This window comes from Cydia amplana, chromosome 27 (genome assembly GCF_948474715.1).
Source record: "Cydia amplana chromosome 27, ilCydAmpl1.1, whole genome shotgun sequence".
Taxonomy (NCBI): Eukaryota; Metazoa; Arthropoda; class Insecta; order Lepidoptera; family Tortricidae; genus Cydia; species Cydia amplana.
The window spans coordinates 1,944,174-1,968,301 of NC_086095.1; the positions used below are offsets into that span (position 1 = coordinate 1,944,174).

At 42.9% G+C, this 24,128-nt stretch overlaps 3 protein-coding genes across 3 annotated transcripts in view; 1 reads left to right on the forward strand and 2 right to left on the reverse strand.

Moving 5' to 3' along the window:
• The window catches only part of LOC134660522 (fatty acyl-CoA reductase wat-like), a 28,490-nt gene extending 25,332 nt beyond the window's left edge, over positions 1-3,158 (reverse strand). The window contains exon 1 of the mRNA XM_063516296.1: positions 3,130-3,158. The gene's annotated coding sequence lies outside the window, so the exon portion shown is untranslated. The remainder of the gene's footprint in view (positions 1-3,129) is intronic.
• A 3,743-nt stretch (positions 3,159-6,901) lies between these two features.
• On the forward strand, positions 6,902-16,610 carry LOC134660541 (uncharacterized). Its single transcript, XM_063516319.1, has 4 exons — positions 6,902-7,184; positions 8,073-8,187; positions 13,645-13,769; positions 16,456-16,610. Exons 1-4 carry the CDS (start codon positions 6,966-6,968, stop codon positions 16,603-16,605), a joined length of 609 nt encoding a protein of 202 aa, XP_063372389.1. The 5' UTR covers positions 6,902-6,965; the 3' UTR covers positions 16,606-16,610.
• Positions 16,611-17,281: 671 nt separating this feature from the next.
• On the reverse strand, positions 17,282-19,639 carry LOC134660557 (uncharacterized). Its single transcript, XM_063516329.1, has one exon. It carries the CDS (start codon positions 19,484-19,486, stop codon positions 17,369-17,371), a length of 2,118 nt encoding a protein of 705 aa, XP_063372399.1. The 5' UTR covers positions 19,487-19,639; the 3' UTR covers positions 17,282-17,368.
• Positions 19,640-24,128: the final 4,489 nt, after the last annotated feature.

Genomic DNA, 24,128 nt, shown 5'->3' on the forward strand with positions numbered 1-24,128 from the left:
TCAGTAAGTAATTAGTATTATTATATAGGTTTATGATAAAATTAATTACGTTCGATTAAAATTAACTCAGTAACGATGTGACAGTATGTAAAAATCATTATAGGTATTTAATATGACATCATACTTTTTGACTTTGACTTCGAAAATTTCACATATGGCGGCTCCAAGGATTTTAGAACAACGGTTTGCTACGGAAAGTCCTAAGCCCGAGTCTATAACCACAGACTACATTTATGCTATAACGGAGGCGGAACAGGTACCTATCTCAGGATCGTAGCAAGTGGAAATCCGTGGTCTCTGCCGACTCCTCCGGGAAATAGGCGTGATTATATGTAAGTATGTATGTACTATTACTATACCTATAGCTTGAAAGTCGGAACACGGCGCTGATGCCTACACATTTACGCAGGTCACGCAACAAGTTGTGTTATTATGTCATAAGTCATATGTAATCCGGCAGCGGGCCAAGGTCTCGGCGGTTGAATCTGACCACATTGTTTTGTTACTATAATCGAGATGATACTATCACTACTTACACTTTATACAACAAAACAAAGTCACCCGACGCGTCTGTCTGTTTGTAACTTTGTATCATGTTTGTATGTAGGTACCTACTTGAGGTCCCTTTGTTTCCCATATTATCCATTAACATAAGTCTTAAGTCATAATGTATTGTTTGTCATATTGTAATTACTGTAATTAGTCCTAAAACTGAAACCGTAAACTTTTCAGGATTTTCGTAAGGTTATCCTATAGTATATCCTATATTAGTAATATTAGTATATCTATACTCTATAATATAATAGATAGATGATGATGCACTACATCTGTAATTAAAAAAACCGGCCAAGTGCGAGTCGGACTCGCGTTCCAAGGGTTCCGTACATTACACAATTTTTAACAATGTACTTATTTCTTATGTGAAATGTGAGTGAAATGTTTATTAAAAACCCGTAGGGGTCGGATCAAAAACTAGAAATAATTGAGTTCGACTTACGCTTGACTGCACATTTCTAATAGGTTTTTCTGTCATCTATAGGTAAAGAACTATTTTGTGTATTTTTTTTTTAAAGTTTATACCCAGTAGTTTCGGAGATAAAGGGCAATTTTTTGCCTATTTTCTTGAATAACTGCTAAACTATTTATCTTAAAATTATAATATATATATTTGTGATTCTTACAATGAGTTCTTTCATTTGATATGTAACACTATATAGTTTGAAAAACTTTATTTTTTAATTTGCTCATTTACCCCCCAAAAGTGTGGCCTCCATATTTAAAATTCATTTGTTTCGTGAGCAAATCTCACATCGTGAGAAAACCTGCATGTATACATCTTCGAAGAAATTCAGATGTGTATGTCCCCAATCCATAATGGGCTAGCGTGGGGACTATAGCCCAAGCCCTCTCGCGCATGAGAGGAGGCCTGTGCCCAGCACTGGGACGTATATAGGCTGAATCTAATCTAATACCTTAAAACGAGTAATTCTTGTATATTATTTATTTGTTTATACTTATACATAATTATATTTCGGGGATCTCGGAAACGACTCTAACGATTTCGATGAAATTTGCTATATGGGTGTTTTCGGGGGCGAAAAATCGATCTGGCTAGGTCTATTTATCTCTGGCAAAACGCGTATTGTGAGTTTTTCAGTATATGTTTTCCGAGCAAAGCTCGGATTGCCAGATATTATTATTTTATCTGTAATTAATGTTTATCATATGATTATGATTACCCCACTATTCGTGTAACGATTGTCGTTTCGCGAACCTACGTGATCAAATCAGTGTTGCAACGCCGAGGAGAGCAGAGAATCGGTAAATAACACGTTTTCATATAGATAGTCACGTTTTTCACCGGCTGACGGACAGGGAGTTAAGGATTACTCACGCTAGACCGGTCCGGGCCCGGGCCGAGGCGTCCGACATGTTATTTTTAGGTATGACGGCTGATTGATGATCCTTAAAGCATCCTCAAGCATCACTCTATTGATAGGTGAAAACCGCATGAAAATATGATCAGTAGTTTTTGAGTTTATCGCGAACATACAGACAGACAGACAGACGCGGCAGGGGACTTTGTTTATGATATGTATTGATTGATCGATTCCAGGATGGCAGATAGTTTTGGAGCTGCTACTAGAAATATTCATCTGCTACTAGAAATAGACCAAGCTAAGTTTGGCAGCCATTTTGATAGCACCATACTGTGCCAGTGTTATTTAAAACGTCAAACTTCTATGAAATTATGATGTTTTTTTTTAATAACACTAGCACAGTCTCTGCTATCAAAATCACTGCCAAGTTAAGGATGACTCACTTTAGACCGGGCCGACCGGACCGTGTCCGGGCCGGAGCTTCCGGCGCTTACTTTTCTAGGACAGATGACCGGTGATCATGTGATGCTTTCCATAGAAAACGAAGCTATGGATGCTCCGGCCCGGACACGGCCCGGTCTAACGTGAGTCATCCTTTAGCATGGTCTAGTCTAACTCTATTGATGCTGACTGTACATAGTGTAAAATGGCGTAGGATTCAACAGTGTTGCGCCTTGCGGCGTACCTAGTATTCTACATTTTAAAGAGCTCATTTTAGCGACCGGTATGATCAGTCTTCATAAGCGGTATCTTGTGTGTTGTAATCTATGCAGCATTGGCAAAAAATTAGGTGTACCTACTTATTTTTTAATGATATTGGAAGCAAACAAGCAGACGTATCGCCTGATGGTAAGCGATTACCGCCGCCCATGGACACCCGCAACACCAGAGGGCTTGTAAGTGCGTTGCCGGCATTTAATATGGGAGTAGGTACACTCTCTTCTTGTGTTTCTTCTCTTTTTTATGTGATTTCCTTTATTCAATCAAAAGTTGACACTTTATTCTACATAGAAATAAACGAAAATATTAGAAACTACCGAAATAATTATAGCTACACGTTTTTCGAAAAACGCTCATATAATCCATTAGGTATTTTAGTGGGTATTTTCAATCAATTTTTTCATCTAAACAAGAACGCTGTCGACATTTCAAAATTGTTAAATGTCAAGCAATCAAGACCGCGGAAGCGAGCAGAGAAAAATTGGGCAATACTATGTAATTTTACGTTACGATATCACAGCATACATACCTACATACGCTTCATAAAAAAACGCGGCACATTTCCGTACCGATGACTTTCACATTCGAAAAAAAAACACAACCAGGCTAGCCACAACAGCGGAAAACTTACTTTTTTAAAATCCCAAGTCACTGCACTAAATGTCACTGGCACAAATTCAAATTTCGAACACTGAACTGTCAATGAGAAAGCGCGCGAGCGTGTGCTATCATGGCGGCGGACTGTTCGCAACCCGCCAAATTATGAGGTCAAAATGATCGTTGCGTAACTATTTATTACATCGTATTACATAAAAATGGCCGCTGGGCTCTATTATGCAAAGTCAGCCGAATCTCACGGTTTCTAGGTTACAACTTCGCTTATTTCGCGCGTATATTTTTAAGAGAGGCGGGTGCGTTGCGGCGGTTATAGTATTACAGTTGCAGATTAACTATTGTGATCTCTTGATGTCCACCCCCCACTTCTGGCGGCGAAAGTGAGGGGGAGGGGGTCATCCGTGGTGGTAAGAATGTACGCATATTAATTTATTGTTGACGCAATCATAATGATTTGCGTGACTATGCGACTACCGATAGCGGTGAATGACATAGACTCAAGTTTTCACGTGTGCATTCTCCCAGTATCTGTAATTTGTAAATAATTATCGGCAAATTCCGAGTTATTGGTAAGCGGATATCGCAGCCTATGGACGCTTGCAACTCCGGCCAATAGACGCTTTAGCACTTCTCTGGGTCCCTGAAAACTATAGGTAGGTATAGGTCATAGGCCGTAGTCATTGTGCTAGTTTTCGTCCAGCTCTAGTTTTCGTCCACTTGACGAAATTTGAATATAAACCTATATTGTTGCACAAATTTGGACATATTGTATTCCGACAGACAATCCATCGCGCTACCCCCTCTGCCACACATACCTACGGTAGTGTTACTCCATCTTCGAGTCAATCCCGTGCCGTGATTGGTCCGTGTCTTTGAACGGACCAATCACGGCACGGGATTCGCTCCCCCCATCCCCCGCACCCCCGTATTTTTGGCAGCATCGGTTTCATGAAAGAATTGGCCTAAGCTCAGTCTAGAGCATAGGTTCCCAAACTTTTTTGGGTGGCCCAACTTAGGTGTAAAAAAAAATTTCAGCGCCCACCATCACGGAATAAAAGCGGTATTAACGTATTTTTAATTCACGGAGTAACCATGAATGTCTACCGATACTTATTACGGTTCGATGCCAGGTGCCAGGGGCACGTTCGAATTGGTCTGAAAGACTTACAACGAAGACCTAATTTAATAACTTTTTCAACTTGTTAAGACTGATATTTGGGCCAATTAAATTAGAATTTTAGATAATACGAATAGATGTATTCCTAAGCATACAGTTTATTTGTGTTTCCTACCAAAAAAGCATTCCGAGGAATTAATTCCCAGCAAGCTGGAACCCATTTTAAAACATTCATTTGGTCTTAAATGCGTATAATCCGAGTTTGCTTAATCCCAGGAGGTGGAGGCTGGTGTGCATAGAATTCTAGCTCATTATCACATTTTTGCTTGAAGCTCGAAAACGGTACGTCTGACCATAGAGAAAAAAATACATAGAGTGCTCACTCCATACATCAGTTCAGACTATTAATTTCAGTGTCTACATCTAGCACCGAGTAGCGGAACTATCAGTACTGCTACTTGACAATAGATGTAGCACCGACCGGAAAGTCTTATCTCAACAGCATAAGACTTTCCGGTCGGTGGCTACATCTATTGTCAAGTAGCAGTACTGATAGTTCCGCTACTCGATGCTAGATGCTAATAGTCTTTTTGGTACTAAAACAGATGTATGGAGTGAGCACTCTATGTATTTTTTTCTCTATGGTCTGACGGAAAATTTCGACTAAACATGATAAAAATTGATATTTGAGGATCCGAAAAGTACCTTAAATATGAATTCGTTGTATTAGTTTGTAAAATTGTCTGCCACTTTGAATTTCCTTTTTTTGGTATAATTCTGTTAAAATCCGAAATTCTTTTTCGCCAGTATCTGATCCACAAAATCTTGCTGGTGAGTCTGTTTGGAAAGAGAAGAGTCGTGGAATGTATTGGGTCCCATACATTCCACGACTCTTCTCTCGACGACTCTAGTGACATTGTAATTGATGATTCCTTCTACATCGAGTGGTTTGGAAATCCAAGGAAAAATTGAACATCCAAGGCTCACAAAATTTATGCACACCTCCTGGAATTGAGCAAACTCTGATTACACGCATTTATTTTAGGACCAAATGAAGGTATTAAAACGATTTCCAGCTTGCTGAGAATTCATTCCTCAAAATACTGTTTTAGTTAGGAAACATAAATAAACCGTATACTCAGACTCAGGTATAAATCTATTTGTATTATCTAATATTTTAGTTTTTTTCCGTTCGGGGGCGCCCCCCTGGGCAGCATGAACGCCCCCCAATCGCTTCCGCGGCCCGCACCGCCCCCCTGAAACTCTTCAGCGCCCACTGGGGGGCGGTATTGACCACTTTGGGAAACTATGGTCTAGAGGCTGGATTGTCAGTGTGTAATCCTTAACCCGTGGAGCGCCCTACCAAGACACGTGTGATGGTAACTCCATACTATTCTTAGTTCTGCTGGGCGCTCGACGGGTTAAGGTCTAAACATATAGTTGGTCAAACCAATTTACCAGTCAGTAAGAACCAGGAAATCTATACCTACTCATCCTTTTCTTTTGGGTGCTAGTACTAGTGTAAGACAAAGATAGTATGATTCTTTCTGTCTATGTTTGAAATGAGACAGTCCTTTGACAAAGTATATGTAGGTACGCAATAATATACAATGACAATGGTGGTGGTAGGTGACTGCTTACCATCAGGTGGGCCGTATGCTTGTTTGCCGCCGATGTGCTATTAAAACAATGTCCCAGAACTCCCAGAGCCGGCAAGATTTTTTGAATAACGCCTTTGGATTATTTTGCTATTCAAAATTATCAGGCGTTAAAAAAGAAATTGCGCCCGATTGAAACCTAACTCTAGCTCCTCACACAACAGTGGATTTTGTTCGCCTGATTGTATATTCAGTAGCAGTTGCACCATCCGCACTTGACAAACTGATCAACGTCAGCCGGCGCGCCGCGGCTGTTTACTATGAAACTTTCCATACAATAAAATTTTGCGAACTCTTTAACGATATAATGTAAAACAGTTTGGTGCAACCCCATGCAACCCACTCTTCATAACCCAAATCGTTTCGTATGGAATATGAGTGCACTATAACCTCCTGGCGACTCTTTTTTAGGGTTCCCACCCAAAGGGTAAAAACGGGACCCTACTATATATCTACTATCTACAGTATCTACTAAGACTCCACTGTTCGTCTGTCGTCTGTCTGTGACCAGGCTGTATCACATGATTGAATCGTGATAGCTAGTAACAATAACTAAAAATTTAATTTGTACAGAACCCACGGTGGGCAAGGCGGACTCGCACTTGTCCGGTATTTTAAGATTTAAACGGGTTGCGTGCGTTAAATATAGTTTGTCAAAGGACTGTCTCATTTCAAACATAGACAGAGATAATAATACTAAACATCTTTGTCTTACAGTCTTTGTCTCTAGTACTGGCACCCAAAAGAAAAGGTTTTTTTTTTGTTCTTATTTACTGACAAATTTGGTTTGACCAACTATACTAGCAACCGTTTAGCAACACTTAGGTACTAGCAATACCATGCTAAACGTCAAAGTCAAATGTCATAACTGTCAATGTCAAACAAAAAGCGAAGCTTTTCGGCATCTTTTCGGGAAGCGTTTGTCGGCTATCGAAATAAAACAATGACAATTTAACCGTCTAAACTACATGGGAAATGAGCCAAGGCGCGGCCCTGACCCGCAGTCGGGTGAGCGGCGAACAGCTTGAACTCCTACTGTCGTTTATGGAAGAACACCCCGACTTTGCAGCGAGCAAGCAGTCGGTTTATTCCAGGCTCAGTTCGTGCAAGCTTTGGCGTCTGTTGGCTGAACGGCTGAACGCCGTTGCCCAGGATTGTGGAGGCGCGAGAAAATCACCCGATAAGTGGTGTCGAGTAAGTTTTTACGTGCGGGTTTTGTTTTGGATTTGAAGTATTTCTATGATTTTTAGCGGGTGTGAAAGCCGGGCAGCTCTTATGTTCTTTCAGAGGCGTAATTTAAAGATTTGGCACCCCGGGCCAGTTAGATTCGCCGCCCTATTAAGTGGTGTCTCATATAAGGAAAAAAAACCGCCCCGTGCAGCCTGCCGCCCCGGGCCATAGAGTACCTAAATGTTATAGTCAGTTTTTGTGTAATACCAGGCGTGGCTCACTCCGATATTTCGTCGCTTTGCTACAGGTAGCTAAAAGTACATCCGTTCCACACCAATTTCAGTGGCTAGCCATAAGCCGCGCGTGGCGCTGTCGCCACCTAGCGATCATATATGTGCTGATCGTAACAGACGCGTTTTGTTAGAGAGTGAGTCTTCTGTACTTAGTACTATTATTTATTCTGTGGTAATACTAAAAATAAACTACAAAGTTATACATTATGCTTCCACTAATTACCTATCAATTTCTATCTTACGACCTGAAACCTTGATGATTCTATTAAAATATATGTTGATTAAAAAGGAGCTAACACAAAGTTGTAATATTTAATTTTTACATGTTTAGCTGTCAACATTTTCATAGCTCTTCACTCATAGCTGATCCCAGTGTTTTCCCGCTTTGTAGAGGAAATTGCGTGGTGTTATAGCTCGGTTTTTACTAATGCTAAAAAACGTTTACCATTTTTCTAATGCTAAAAAAAACGAGGCTTAATCAAGGCATAATAACATTATAAATGCAGCATGGAAACACAACACACCGTTAAGACACACACGTTAAGAGTATACAACACTAAATACTTGTAAATGCTAAATTTCAAGCTTACGATGGAGTCCATTTATTTCCCATTTTCAGTACTGGGCAGACATCAAGTACAAGGCCCGCAAGAAGACAGCGGCCGGCGGAGCCCTAGGAGACCTATCCAGTGTTGAGGAGCGCTTGGAAAGGCTGCTCGGGAGCAGCGCAGCGTGTAAGTATCAACTATCAACATAGACTAATTCTTCTTCTTCCTCGTGTTATCCCGGCATTTTGCCACGGCAAATGGGTGCCTGGGGTCCGCTTGACAACTAATCCCATGATTTGACGTAGGCACAAGTTTTTACGAATGCGACTGCCATCTGACCTTGCAACCCAGAGGGGAAACTAGGCCTTATTGGGATTAGTCCGGTTTCCTCACGATGTTTTCCTTCACCGAAAAGCAACTGGTAAATATCAAATATTTCGTACATAAGTTCCGAAAAACTCATTGGTACGAGCCGGGGTTTGAACCCGCGACCTCCGGATTGAAAGTCGTACGCTCTTACCGCTAGGCCACCAGCGCTTCCAACATAGACAAATAATTTTTTTATTTGTAAAAATTCAATATGATGGTGATTAATGATCGGACACCGATAGCATTTTATGTCATTTTGACGTCCAACGTAATGACTAATTGCTCGTTTAAAGGCATAAGAGTATTACGTTGGACGTCAAAATGACATAAAATGCTACCGGTGTCCGATCATTAACCTTGTGCCGCCCAATGTACATTAGGATGTACACTCAGTTTCGATGGAATGTCAACCTTAATTAAAAACAAAGTAGGTAGAATTTCATTTCTCTCGTAACATTTTCGGACAAAGGAAATTCAACCCAATTGAAAATACAACAAGATTCAAACTTGCTTGGCTATAATTTTGTATGGTGGGCGGCACGAGGTTAATGATGATGGTATCCTGTTATCCCTCATCAGGGAGATAGGGCTCTCAGAAGGGATTTCCATTTTTCGCGGCCAACCGAGGCCAGTAGGTACAGCCTCCTTTTCCACTGTGCGCCTCCAAGTGGTACGTGAGCGTCCTTTCCCTCTTTTCCAGGAACTTCCCAAGTCTGCCCTTGCTTGGATAGGTGGTTGTTTGGCCTTCGTATCCAACGCCATTTCCGCAGAAGTATCTCCTTAGCTAAAGGGTTAAAAAAAAATATATTTTAGGACATTCTTACACAGATTGACTAAGTCCCACAGTAAGCTCAAGAAAGCTTGTGTTGTGGGTTTTGTCTGGTCAAATCCCATAATTTAATATGAAAACTAAAAGCCCCTTCTTATAAGCTTGTAGCGAGCTAAAAGCCAGACCACCTGTAGCCATCACATGTAATAGGGGTGTTTCCTGTACTTAAAATAAATTATTTCAAACCGTGCACGAAATAAAGCACCAGATAATTATTAGAAAAACATAGACAGCAGCTATTTTTAAACACAATTTGTATTTTTTTTTTTACTTATTACAAAATCATTTATTTACAAACAAGATAGTGTATTACTAAAAGAAATTAAAAACTAGCTTAAATTTGTATTTAATAAATCGGATGGAAGTATAAAAAGTAGGTGAGTTTACCGTGACGTCACTACATTCGTTTTCATATAAATTCCATATTAGTAAATCGTTTTGACAGTTCTAAAAAAGAAGCTCATTTGACTAGTAGGAATGTAGCCTATTACGTCGGAAGGGTGCTGACCTGCAGCGAGTGTGGCCGCACATTTGCTGCAAATATTGGCTATGTCGGTCTCCTGAGAGCGCACCGGCGACGCTCTCAGCGGTAGAAAGCAGTCGCTGTGGCCGAAAATGGTTAGGAGCCGATGATGATGATGATGCAGCTTGTTGTTAAAAATGCATCACATGCAGCTTAAGTCTTCTGCCAACATGCATTGCCTGAGTCACCGCCTCAAATTGCACCTAATCAAACAATAAAAAAGTCGTAAATATGTCTCGCGAAAGTTTAATCTCGAATAAAAAAGTCTTTGTTTTTTTATCACCTGAGTAAATAGTTTATAGACGGAAACTGTTTGATTTAACTTATCTAATTTAAGAATTAAAGATGAATTTATTGTACACTACTTGTAATAATAGGGTTGGCAACTGTCAAAGGTATCATAGCTTGCCCCTTTTTAGGGTTCCGTACCTCAAAAGGAAAAAACGGAACCCTTATAGGATCACTCGTGCATCTGTCTGTCCATCTGTCACAGCCTATTTTCTCGGAAACTACTGGACCAATCAAGTTGAAATTAGGTACACATATGTAAATTAGTGACCCAAAGGCGGACATGTAACGTAAAACATAAATTTTAAACATGGGGGCTACTTTTGGGGGGTAAATGAGAAAGTTAAAAAATAAAGTTTATCAAACTATATAGTGTTATCATATTATGTGTTATATAACTATATATGTTTCAAATATATATTTTTTATTATTTTAAAATAACTAGGTAAGAAGCTATTTGAGAAAATAGTCAAAACATGACCGTTCCCCCCCCCCCCCGCTCCCGCTTTGTCTCCGAAACTACTGGGTCTAAAATTTTGAAAAAAATACACAAAATAGATGGCGCTGTACCCTCCACCACGTTCGTCTACTCGTATTTACCCCTCCTTCACTCGGTCTGTCAGTTGTTCGGAACTGTCAACTTTTTGTTCTAACTGACAGCAATGATTTAAAACTCAAGATAGGTTATAGGCGTTCCAAAATTGAAGCGCTTAACTTGTGACAAATCGGACAAGTTGCCTTTAGTCGCGGCTGGACAAGCGATATATGTGCACGTGCTAACGAGCTCCCGCACACCGAAACAGAAATAGGCGAGCTTATGTTTAACAACGAGTGTGACAAAGATAGATGGAATGAAAAAATTAATCAAAAATAACAGATTTCTTCGTAGGCACAGAAATAAATATGGAAGTATTTTTTGTGCTCCTCAACTATGAGTATAACCTATCTATGGTTATATAATATCATTGACTGACAGGCCGATACCGTCCGGCGGACTGTTAATCAGTGGGCCCCTTTAGTCAGGTTGACTGAAGCAGCATGACAAATACGAATGTTCTCTATCTAGATTGACTGTCATGATGAGCAAGTTTTTTACTAAGACTTTACACCTCTACTATCAATATCTATGAGATATATTTTAAACTAGCAACCCGCCCGACTTCGCACGGGTTAACAAATTGTACATATACCTTCCTCTTGAATCTTTCTATCTATTAAAAAAACCGTATCAAAATCCGTTGCGTAGTTTTAAAGATCTAAGCATACATACAGACAGACAGACCGCGGGAAGCGACTTTGTTTTATACTATGTAGTGAAGTAAAATAATTAAATCTTCTCGGGGCTGAGGTGTAGGGTTGGAGCCGGTGTAGCTTTATTTGACGTTCATAAGCGCATTGTAATATGCCTACTTGAATAAACTATCTTTTATCTTTTATTATCATATTTGTACGAAAAAGATTATAAAAACTGAAACTTAAATTCTACGCAGTCAGTCCGCGAAACTGCACCATTGGACTCTGTACATTCGTAAATCAATCTGCTGGATACCGAAATGTATCTTAAATTGTTATATATTATACCGTTGCTTAACACTGTTAGCAGCCATGGTCTTAAACTGCAACAAGTGGTCGTGTTATCCAGACATAATATTCGAACACCGACATTGAGTAACTGTAGCATGGCGGCATTTTCGCCAAAAACTTGGCCTACGTTTAACGAAGATGTGGGTTATTTGACTGAAAAAGGAAGCGTACTGGAAAAAGCTATGGGGAAGTATTTTTATGATTGGTTGATCGGAGAGAAGTTATTAAAGATCAATTCCTTTGAAGATGATGTTTTTGTGTACTCTAACAATTTGGAAAGGACTATAGAAACTGCGAGAGCTTTTGTCGAAGGCGCAGGTTTTGGTGTAGACGTTTATTATAAGAATATAACAGGGGAGGATCCAGTATTTGAATGTGTATTAAAAAATGATACGGAAGAGTTTATGGAAGCAGTTAAAAAAGCCATGGAGATCAAATTGAATAGCTACAACTTGACAGACGCTTATTTAGAATTAAATGAAATTGTAGATATTGGGAATTCGACAATTTGCACATATTACAGTATTTGTGATTTGAGTACATTGAAAGATGAAATTATTCTAATTATTAATGAGCCACCGAATACCATAGGTGCTTTAGTCTTAGGGTACCTTTTTGTGGATTACTTTTTAATGGAATATTATGACGGGAAATCTCTGGACGAGGTAGCTTGGGGCGAAATACGAACAACACGGCAATGGAAAAAATTAACTGCAGTATTAGAAGATTATAAAGATGTGAACTTCAGAACTAAACCTTCTGACAAAGATATATCTTCAGACTTACTTGAATATATGACCGATGTATTCGAAAATGGTACTAGAAAATTCTATCTTCTAGTCGGGCATGACACCAATATAGGTCCGCTGTTGTCTTCTTTGGATTTTAAAAACTACACTCTGATTGGTCAGTATGAGAAGGAGCCTATTGGCGGGAAAGTCGTGTTTGAGAAGTGGCACGACGAATGGAGTAAGAGGGAGCTGCTGCGTGTGCGCTACGTGTATCAGTCCTCGAAACAGCTCAGAGATGGCGTTGAAGCCAGTTTACTGCACCCGCCGCTAGAGGCGCTGCTGCAAATGGAAGGTTGTGCTGTTGATGCTAATGGTTTTTGCCTGTGGGACAAGTTCATAACTATATTGAAGAATGTTTAATTATTATACTTGAAATATATCGTCTTATAAATAGGTATAGAATAGTTAATTAGGTTTAGGTACTAACATTAGGAACGTAAGTCTACTAATAAATCTGTATGAATCCATAGTTACTCGAAATAATTTTTTTATTTCATTTCATATGCAAAAAACTGTAGTGTTTGATTATTTACACATATTTAGTATCTTCCTTATCCTCATGTACGGCTATATTGGCCATATAATGTAAGACGGGTTATTTAGATATATTACCACCAAATTACCAGTGGGAGCAGCTGGTAAAAATAATTCCTAGTTACCACCATATAAGCGATATAATCCATTGTACAAAAAAGTGTAAAATGTATTAACATAATCTACTTATACATTTTCTGTAACAATAAGTATATATAGGTAGGTATAGGTATTTTCTGTATATTCTGTAACCTATATGAAATAAAATATTTACAACAATCGCAGTTTTTGTCGTATTTCATCTTAGTTTTTTAAACGAAATTAATAAGTGCCTATACCGGATATAATAATTTATTCGGTCCTCTTCAGTTCCGGTATGGTTATATTTATATCGCAAAAAGGCACCGGTATTCATGACCGAACTAGAAATAGGATCAAAACAAAACTTTTCGAGTAGCTTCGACTTGTTTCCATTTTTACGCTATTTGGCAATAATTAATTATTTATAATAGCACTAGTGACCCGCCCCGGCTTCGCACGGGTTAACAAGTTATGCATAAACCTTCCTCTTGAATCACTCCATCTATAAAAAATTCGTTGCGTAGTTTTAAAGATCTAAGCATACATAGGGACAGACAGCCGAGAAGCGACTTTGTTTTATACTATGTAGTGATATATATCTCTCCTTTGACAGTAGGGTAAATAAAGATATATTTGGTTGTCAGCCTCAAGCGGACGGCGACAGAGTTCAGACGACGATCGCAAGCCGGGCATAGACGACGACATGTGTTCCGAGGGTTCCGCCCCGGCTACCGAGGGAAAACTGTCCACCGAGGAACTACTCGCTGAGGTGAGTCATCGTTATATACCAGTAGCGACATTATGGCGACAGAGTTCCGACCGCAAGCCGGGCGTAGACGACGACATGTGTTCCGAGGGTTCCGCCCCGGCTACCGAGGGAAAACTGTCCACCGAGGAACTACTCGCTGAGGTGAGTCACCATTATATAGGTACCAGCAGCGACATTATGGCGACAGAGTTCCGACCGCAAGCCGGGCGTAGACGACGACATGTGTTCCGAGGGTTCCGCCCCGGCTACCGAGGGAAAACTGTCCACCGAGGAACTACTCGCTGAGGTGAGTCATCGTTATATACCAGTAGCGACATTATGGCGACAGAGTTCCGACCGCAAGCCGAGCGTAGACGACGACATGTGTTCCGAGGGTTCCGCCCCGGCTACCGAGGGAAAACTATCCACCGAGGAACTACTCGCTGAGGTGAGTCATCGTTATATACCAGTAGCGACATTATGGCGACAGAGTTCCGACCGCAAGCCGGGCGTAGACGACGACATGTGTTCCGAGGGTTCCGCCCCGGCTACCGAGGGAAAACTGTCCACCGAGGAACTACTCGCTGAGGTGAGTCACCATTATATAGGTACCAGCAGCGACATTATGGCGACAGAGTTCCGACCGCAAGCCGGGCGTAGACGACGACATGTGTTCCGAGGGTTCCGCCCCGGCTACCGAGGGAAAACTGTCCACCGAGGAACTACTCGCTGAGGTGAGTCATCGTTATATACCAGTAGCGACATTATGGCGACAGAGTTCCGACCGCAAGCCGGGCGTAGACGACGACATGTGTTCCGAGGGTTCCGCCCCGGCTACCGAGGGAAAACTGTCCACCGAGGAACTACTCGCTGAGGTGAGTCATCGTTATATACCAGTAGCGACATTATGGCGACAGAGTTCCGACCGCAAGCCGGGCGTAGACGACGACATGTGTTCCGAGGGTTCCGCCCCGGCTACCGAGGGAAAACTGTCCACCGAGGAACTACTCGCTGAGGTGAGTCACCATTATATAGGTACCAGCAGCGACATTATGGCGACAGAGTTCCGACCGCAAGCCGGGCGTAGACGACGACATGTGTTCCGAGGGTTCCGCCCCGGCTACCGAGGGAAAACTGTCCACCGAGGAACTACTCGCTGAGGTGAGTCATCGTTATATACCAGTAGCGACATTATGGCGACAGAGTTCCGACCGCAAGCCGGGCGTAGACGACGACATGTGTTCCGAGGGTTCCGCCCCGGCTACCGAGGGAAAACTGTCCACCGAGGAACTACTCGCTGAGGTGAGTCATCGTTATATACCAGTAGCGACATTATGGCGACAGAGTTCCGACCGCAAGCCGGGCGTAGACGACGACATGTGTTCCGAGGGTTCCGCCCCGGCTACCGAGGGAAAACTGTCCACCGAGGAACTACTCGCTGAGGTGTGTCACCATTATATAGGTACCAGCAGCGACATTATGGCGACAGAGTTCCGACCGCAAGCCGGGCGTAGACGACGACATGTGTTCCGAGGGTTCCGCCCCGGCTACCGAGGGAAAACTGTCCACCGAGGAACTACTCGCTGAGGTGAGTCATCGTTATATACCAGTAGCGACATTATGGCGACAGAGTTCCGACCGCAAGCCGGGCGTAGACGACGACATGTGTTCCGAGGGTTCCGCCCCGGCTACCGAGGGAAAACTGTCCACCGAGGAACTACTCGCTGAGGTGAGTCACCATTATATAGGTACCAGCAGCGACATTATGGCGACAGAGTTCCGACCGCAAGCCGGGCGTAGACGACGACATGTGTTCCGAGGGTTCCGCCCCGGCTACCGAGGGAAAACTGTCCACCGAGGAACTCCTCGCTGAGGTGAGTCATCATTATATACCAGAAGCCTCATTATGGCGACAGAGTTCCGACCGCAAGCCAGGCGTAGAGGACATGTGTTCCGAGGGTTCCGTCCCGGCCACGGAGGGAAAACCGTCCACTGAGGAATTGCTCGCTGTGGTGAGTCACCATTGGATGCCTAGCCAACATGGCAATCGATTGCGCTACAAAGAAACGCTACCTATCTCTCTATCACTCTTCCATATTTGTGCGATAAGGACAAATAGCGTTTCGTTTATCTGCGAACGATTCCTGGCTACCTGTCTTATGCCACCCTGACATTCCATTGACATGGTTGAACCGCCAACCCGGATTAGGGTTAAATGGGTTTGGCAACTGTCAAAGGTTTGCATACATGGCGCCATCATAGGGTCTCTAGTGTTTCCCAAATAGTTTTAAGCCATAATGTATTGTTTGCCCGCATTTTCGTTAGTCATAATTCATTTGGTTCAGAAACGCGTCACTTTTCAGGATTGCCATAAAACAAACCTAACCTAACCTATCTATAGGATAACCTAACGAAAACCCTGAAATGTTAACGGTTTCAGTTTTATGACTAATGATAATATGACAAACAATACATTATGACTTAAAACTTCATGGGAAACAACGGGACCCCGCCATCATAGCTTGCCCCTTTTTCTATGAGATTTGGCTTAAAGGGCTGGCATCCAGGACATAAAAAAAAAAAAAAAATTTGACACAATTCTAGGGATTGACAGGGCAAGCTATGATGGCGCCATCTGCTAAATACTTCGACCGGCCAACCCCATTAATACGGTTTTCGGTTTTTCAAATACTGCTTCGTCCAACAGGCGGCCATGCGCAGCGCGCTAGCGGCCGAGAAGCAAGCGGAGGCCGTAGCCCAAGGAGTGGAGCTGCTCAGAGACCTGGTCGCCATACTGCGCGAGAGGCCGCTCGCCGCGCCCACTCTACCGCCAGAATATCATCATCATCGACTATGATATGACAGTTATTAGGGTTCCGTAGCCAAAGGGTAAAAACGGGACCCATTACTAAGCCTCCACTCTCCGTCTGTTTGGCACCAGGCTGTATCTCATGAACCGTGATAGCTAGACGAAACTTTCACAGATGATGTATTTCTGTTGCCGCTATAGCAACATAAAAAGTACGGAACCCTCGGTGGGCGAGTCCTACTGGCACTTGTCCGGTTTTTCTGTAGTGCCACTATGTTTCCATAAACTTAGAAATTCTACAGTATGTCTCCCACCATGGGGCTTTAAATAAAAATAAAAAAAAAAGCGAGCTACTTTTACCATGGGACTGAGCCCCAAATCGCGAAAAAATGCTTGGCTTTTCCATAGAAAACATCGATATCTGATCAGCCAAAATGTATGAAAAAGCCGATATTTTTTTCGCGATTTCGGGGTTGGTTCCATAAAAAAGTAACACAAGTGTAGCGAGTTGAATCGAGCCCTGCATTTAAAACCCCATGATGGGAGGCACCCTGTATAAGAAGGACGGTAAGTATCCGTGAAACGCATAAATAATATTAATAGTGTTCAAGCTTGGATGTCTTGAGTATTAAATAAAAATCGCAGATACTTAAAAAGCTTCTAATTCTGGTTCCACAGAGGTACTTAAGATTACATTGTATGAAAAATATATTTGCGAGTGTGACGCGCACATGAGCGTGTATCTCAGAGCCTAATGGCTCGCTAGGCGTCTATAGAGACGGCGGGGGGCGCGGCCGATGGGCCAACTGGTTTAGTGGTGTACGGTCCCCGCTTCCCCTTCGTTGGTAGGAGCCGCAACATCCTGGGGGCCCTTGGAGGCGTCAGCCTTCAAGGCTTCATGAGTGTCGTCCAGCAGTGGGCAGAGGTACTTCACACCTCGTTTATAAGTGCCCGTTACTGTGGCAACTTCGGCCACTCGCGAAATCCCGTCGGCGCCAGGAAACAATTTAGCGATTCGTCCAAGCCGCCAGTGTAGGGGAGGAGTATTCTCTTCCTTGATGAGGACCAGGTCACCCAGTTGAAGAGCTCGTCCTGGAACACGCCACTTCGTCCGTTGTTGGAGCTCGCCGACGTATTCCAATTGCCAGCGCCGCCAGAAGTGCTGTCTTAATGCCTCGAGCCTCTGAAACCTATCTAAACGGTTTGGGTTTATATCCGCGAGGTGGGGCGACGGCAACGAAGTGAGCGCGCGGCCGATGATGAAGTGACCTGGGGTTAAGGGTTGGAAATCGTTTGGTGAGGACGACAAAGGACATAAAGGACGACTATTAAGGATAGATTCTACCTGACTAAAGAGAGTTGCCAATTCTTCATAGGTTAAATGAGCGTTACCTAATATACGATTGAGGTGAAATTTTGCCGATTTGACTCCTGCTTCCCACAAACCACCAAAGTGAGGAGCATATGCCGGTTGGAATTTAAATTGTATTCCCTCATTTGCTGCAAAATTGCAAACCGTGTCTGAGTTTGAAGTAAGGTAATCGCTAATTTCCTTGGCCGCTCCTACAAAATTACGTCCATTATCGCAGAATATTTCGCGAGGTCGCCCTCTACGAGAGATAAAACGTCGCAGTGAAAGTATGAACGAATCCGTCGACAGCGTGCTTACTGCCTCTAAATGCAAACATTTGTACCGGAAACAAACAAATATAGCTAAATAGCACTTTGTTATTTTGCAACCTCTGCCATGCCTGTCCGTAATCATAAAGGGCCCAGCGAAGTCTACGCCGACACTAATGAAAGGGAAATCAGGCGTTACGCGCTGAGAAGGCAGAGCGCCCATCAAAGGAGCAGAAGTGTTGCCAGCTGCACGGCGACAGGTCACGCATTGCTGCGATACGGTACGCGCAAGCGTGCGCCCCGATACGGGCCATACCGTCTCGCGAACGGCGGCTAGAAGCAGCTGAGGAGGAGCGTGCAGGAGACGGATGTGTTCCTGTTGAAACAGCAATCTAGTCAATCTATGTTTAGAGTGTAACAGCATTGGGTGGCGTTTGTCAAATGGATAAAACGACGAGGACAGACGTCCACCAACTCTGAGAAGCTTGTCGTCTTCATCGTAAAATGGGTTCAATGATAAAATAGGGCTTTTAGGGCCTAGAGGTTGCTTGTCACGCAACAAATTCAATTCAAGGGGGAAACTAGCCTGTTGTGACAAAGCGACCAGTTTTTTAAACGAAACCTCGAGCTCCTCAGGTTGTAGCACACCCGTAGTTTTATTGGATGAAGGGCGGCAGTTATGCGCAAACCTAAGCATATAAGCTACCGCACGTTGTAAATGTGTAAGTTTCGAATATCGATCGAAATCAATAACATTGTTTTTTTGCGAATCGTCAGTAATCGCGACGTTAACCTTTAGCTCGGGTAAATCGAGTTCCGAGTTTGAGGAAAACTGAGGCCAGTTATTTTGTGGCTCGTATAAGAAAGATGGCCCGGTCCACCACATGTGCAAATCAGGTAAGCGACGCGCTTCGACCCCTCTAGATGGGTAGTCAGCCGGATTTAACGCGGTTGGAACGTGACGAAACTCACTGCCATCGGTGAGTTCTAAAATATGAGGCACGCGATTGGCAACAAACGTTTTTAATTTGGTTTGATTAGTTTTAAGCCATGCGATTACAATTGACGAGTCAGTCCAATAAAATTTCTGCGCAATCTGGCAGCGCAACGTCTTAGAAACAGCTGACGCGAGCTGCGCGCCTAGAAGGCAAGCGCATAATTCCAATCGCGGAATAGTCGTAGCCTGGACCGGCGCGACCTTGGCCTTGGCGCACAGCAACCTGACTACAACATCGCCCTTCTCATTAGTGGACTTTAAATAAATACAGGCCGCGTATGCAACTGAGCTTGCATCACAAAAGACGTGCATCTCGATATGCGTCGGCGAGTCGCAAAGTACATTACGAGGTATTTGGAGCGAAGTTAAAGACGCTAACCCGTTAACAAAGTCCTGCCAAGACTCGTTTATGTAACTCGGCACGGGAACATCCCAGTCGATTTTTTCAATCCATAATTTTTGAATTAAAACCTTAGGTATAATCGTCAGCAAACACAAGAGGCCTAGGGGATCAAATATTTTACACGAGTCCGATAAAATTGAACGTTTCGTAGGGTGGCCGTCCTTGGCAGAGTATTGAGTAGGAAAATGAATGACATCTGCCTCAGAGTCCCAGCCCACTCCTAGCGTGTGCGACGACGAGCTAATGATCAAGCTGCCTTTATTTTCACCTACACTATCGTTTTGTGAGTCATGCAAAATTGACGGTAAATTTGTGCGATATTTGCGCAAGGGAAAACAACCAGCTGCCAGCGCACGCTCAACCGACTCTTTAATATAACGCAATTTCTCCTCTGTGTCTGATCCCGTTAATAAATCGTCAACTAAAAAATCATTTTGAATGATGGTCTTAATTTTTTCATCTGCACATTCCTCGCCCAACTGCCACAAACAGCGTGTACTCAAAAAACTAGCACTTGAAAATCCGTAAGTGACCGTGTTAAGCCTTAAAGTTTTTAAAGGCTCGTTCTCATTGGAGCGCCAGAGGATTAATTGTAAATCGCGGTCGCATTCCTGAACCAGGACCTGCCGATACATCTTAGCGACATCCCCAGTTAAAACATATTTGTAAGTACGAAACCTCAGAAGAATGTTAAACAACGAATCTTGGATCGTCGGCCCAACCATCTGTAGGTCGTTTATAGAATAGCCAGACGTAGTGGGGGCACTGCCATTGAAAACGACCCTTAATTTTGTAGATTCGCTGGAGGGCTTTTGCACAGAATGATGTGACACAAAAAAAGAAGGATCCGGAATGTCAGAATCGGACACAGAGAGATGGCCTAATTCGGCATATTCATTTATAAATTGCTGGTAAGCTGTTTTCAAATCAGGGTTGCGTTTGAATCGTTTCTCTAATGCAAAGAACCGTTTTTTAGCATATCGATACGAATCCCCTAAACAATCGGGTTCCGTAACTAATGGCAAACGCACGTGAAACCTACCGTTATCGTCACGATAAGTGTGAGTGACAAAGTGTTGCTCACATTCCGCCTCTAAATCGGTAAACGGTTGACTAGGTTGGGGCACCTGCTCCAGCTGCCAGAATTTGGTAAGCGAGTCGTCGAGATTATCACTGGTGTACAAGTGATTGCATTGTAAAGAGGAATTGAACGACTTATCGTTCAACATTGAAAATGCATTGTACTTACTGACCACTAACCAACCTAGTTTCGATTTGCGCAAAACAAGCGAATCGTGCCCTATATCAATTTGCTGGCCTTCAACCAGACTCCAAAAAACGTCACCGCCAAGTAAAATATCTACAGGTCCGGGCTGATTAAAATTAGGATCAGCGAGCGTTTTATTACGTGGCCACTGGACGCTCGACACATCGACATACTCTAGTGGCAAAGTGCTATTAATTACAGGCAGCGCTAAACATGCGATATCGAATTTAGATTTTTTATCATGTTTAGACCGAATTTGCACAAAGCAGCGCTCCGGATTACTAGATATAGGAACGTCGGACAATCCGAAAAGCTTGGAATTACTGGGCAGCGGTGCGAGTTGCAATTTCTGTTTAAAACTGCTTGTAACAATAGAAGGCATGCTTCCGCAATCTAAAAACGCGCGCGCTGTTACATAATCATTAATAGCCGGGCTATATATGTCTATGTACGCGGTAGGCAAGAGTATTTGATTTGAGCGCGACACGGTCACATTCGACGACAGCCCGAGCTCGGGCTCCGAACGCGGCGGAGGCGCATCTACGGGCGCAGCGGCAACCTGAGGAGTCTCCCTATGCAACAAAGTATTATGGCGCTTCTTACAAGTGTGACACGGAGCTACTCTGCAGCGATGAGAAGTGTGCCCCTTCCGCAAACAGTTGAGACAAAGGCGTAACCTTGACGCTCCGGAGATCCGGTCTTCAACTGGCAGGGACAGGAATGACGAGCAATCGTAAATCCGGTGCTCGCCGCTGCAGAACACACAGGCAGGAGGAGAGGCCGAGGCCGAAGCAGCAGGAGTGGCTGAAACCGCAAAACATTTGGTGCTAGACTTCTCGCGTTTATTATGAGGCGAGGCAATAGGTTCGCGTTTATTATTATTATTAGTGATAGGCTTATCAGATTTATTACGCTGAACCGATTCCAAAACATCCGCACGTCCCTTTAAAAAGCGATTAAAATCGGCCAATGACGGCATAACGTCATTTGAAAATGAATTACCTTTAAATTCCTCCCATTTTAAACTCGTATTACTATCAAGTTTATTCGCGACCATATGTATAAGAAGCGTGTCCCACTTATCAGTGGGCTGGCCCAACGTATTTAAAGCCCGTAGGTTTTTGGACACATGATCCACTAAATAGCGCAAGGACTTTGCCGATTCGCGACCAATCTGTTGTAAGTTAAACAATGAGTTTAAATGGTTGCTAATCAGCTGTTTTTTGTTGTCATATCTCTCGCAGAGTAGACGCCATGCCTCAGCGTAATTATTGTCCGACACTTCTAAATTACTTATCACCTGAGCCGCTTCACCGTCCAAATAAGAATTTAGATAGTGAAATTTGTGAATCGGCTTGATGTGGTCGGAACTGTGAATGAGTGAATCAAATGTGTCTCTAAATTCGAGCCACTTAAAATACGAACCATCGAAACTAGCGATTTTAATCACAGGCAAACGAAAATTTAAACCGTTGCAAACATTGTCATGACCACAGTTACTTTGAACTTCAGACTTTACGCTGGCGAAATCAGATCTTTCGGCTATCTTATCGATAATTTTCTGCGCCGTTGCAATAAGAGAAATAAAATCATTTTCCATCTCTTCTCTTATGTCAATTTCGGACTGCATATCAGATGTAGTCGCAATTTCTATTTGAGTTTGGATCTGGTCGAATTGTGTGAACATATTACGAAAACGATCCAACTTCAACGAAAGTTCGTCTACATCTTTCGAGGAAATATTTTCCTGAGCATTCAATTCCACAATGTAATTTTTAAATTTAGTAATACGCCCCTTAATGGACGTTCTAGTAGGAATCAACGTAGCCATTATATGAAAAAGATCCGATTTCAATTAAAAACAGCGAATGAGGAAATGAGAAATCAAAAATAAAATATTGGAATAAATACGTAAATTTTTCCGGCCTATGTTCACAGTCACAGTGGTTGGCTCGGTCGGCAACAGTGCTATGCGGAATGCAGGAGTCAGCGGAAAACGCACCGCAGCTGCAGCTGAGTAGTGGCTGTTGCCGGGAGCGATGCGACCGGTTCTTATCTGTAACACGGTGAACACTTGTGTTACTATGGAATGCAATGGAATTTTTTGCGTTGAGATTTAACTGTGCGTAATTAGTAAAATCGCTAGACAGTATTCTATATAGCACAAAGTGGGAGTATGCTTTATGAAATAACGGAATGTTTAAATTAAGTTGAAGAAATTAACTAATAAGAATGTCACTCAAATAAGCGTTCTGTTCTTTAATAGTTTTAAGTTCTTAAATTGTCGTGAAAGACTATAGGCTTTAAGTTTGGCTATAAAGCAGCGATCAGATTATTTCACTGACACTAGCTATTAAATGAGGATACGTGCTAAAAAATGTTTACGTCACTAGTGCAATAAAATGGCATACAATTAAACTTAAGCACGGCGAAGGGTGAAGACGGCAAAGCTAAATAGTCAAGTAGGTGGAGGATAGTACGAGCAGAAAAATAGGAAATATGAAGGAATGGTGCACTTCCCTTGCTAAACCTTGGCTGCGGCGGCGTAGTTCTGACCGGCGGCGGGCTTGAAGTAAGGGTGTCTGCAGCTTCCAAAATGGCGTCGTAAATCTCCGAATATATCTCTGTACAGTGCAACTGGCGTCGTGGATAGGTACACTCCGATAGGCGTCGTAAGTTCAGAATGCTGCGTTGACGCCGGGATGTCCAATTTCTGCCACGTTGTAGCTGTCGTGACCTTTGCTCTCTTCACACGTAGAAATTCCGTTCGACTCGGGCAGAAGCAATCGTTGCGTATTAATCACGTCGGGGTCACCATGTTCAAGCTTGGATGTCTTGAGTATTAAATAAAAATCGCAGATACTTAAAAAGCTTCTAATTCTGGTTCCACAGAGGTACTTAAGATTACATTGTATGAAAAATATATTTGCGAGTGTGACGCGCACATGAGCGTGTATCTCAGAGCCTAATGGCTCGCTAGGCGTCTATAGAGACGGCGGGGGGCGCGGCCGATGGGCCAACTGGTTTAGTGGTGTACGGTCCCCGCTTCCCCTTCGTTGGTAGGAGCCGCAACAAATAGTTTTCAAGGACGGATCACGGATAGGTATCGTGTGTACTACGTTAAGGGCTTATAATCTGGGACAACTCAATAATAGCTTTATCCGTGATATACGCAAAGAGCGACTGTCTCAAAAGACAGACTGCGTATTACGGATACGTATCGTCTGTGTTACGCCACGGGGTCATTATCTGGGGCAACTCAATACTATACTATTTATACTGTT

Coding starts and splice junctions, on each gene's coding strand:
- LOC134660557 (XM_063516329.1), bottom strand. CDS start 19,486: ATGCACGTCTTTTGTGATGCAAGCTCAGTTGCATACGCGGCCTGTATT.
- LOC134660541 (XM_063516319.1), top strand. CDS start 6,966: ATGAGCCAAGGCGCGGCCCTGACCCGCAGTCGGGTGAGCGGCGAACAG. Junction 7,185..8,072: donor CACCCGATAAGTGGTGTCGA/GTAAGTTTTTAC, acceptor TCCCATTTTCAG/TACTGGGCAGACATCAAGTA. Junction 8,188..13,644: donor GCTCGGGAGCAGCGCAGCGT/GTAAGTATCAAC, acceptor TTTGGTTGTCAG/CCTCAAGCGGACGGCGACAG.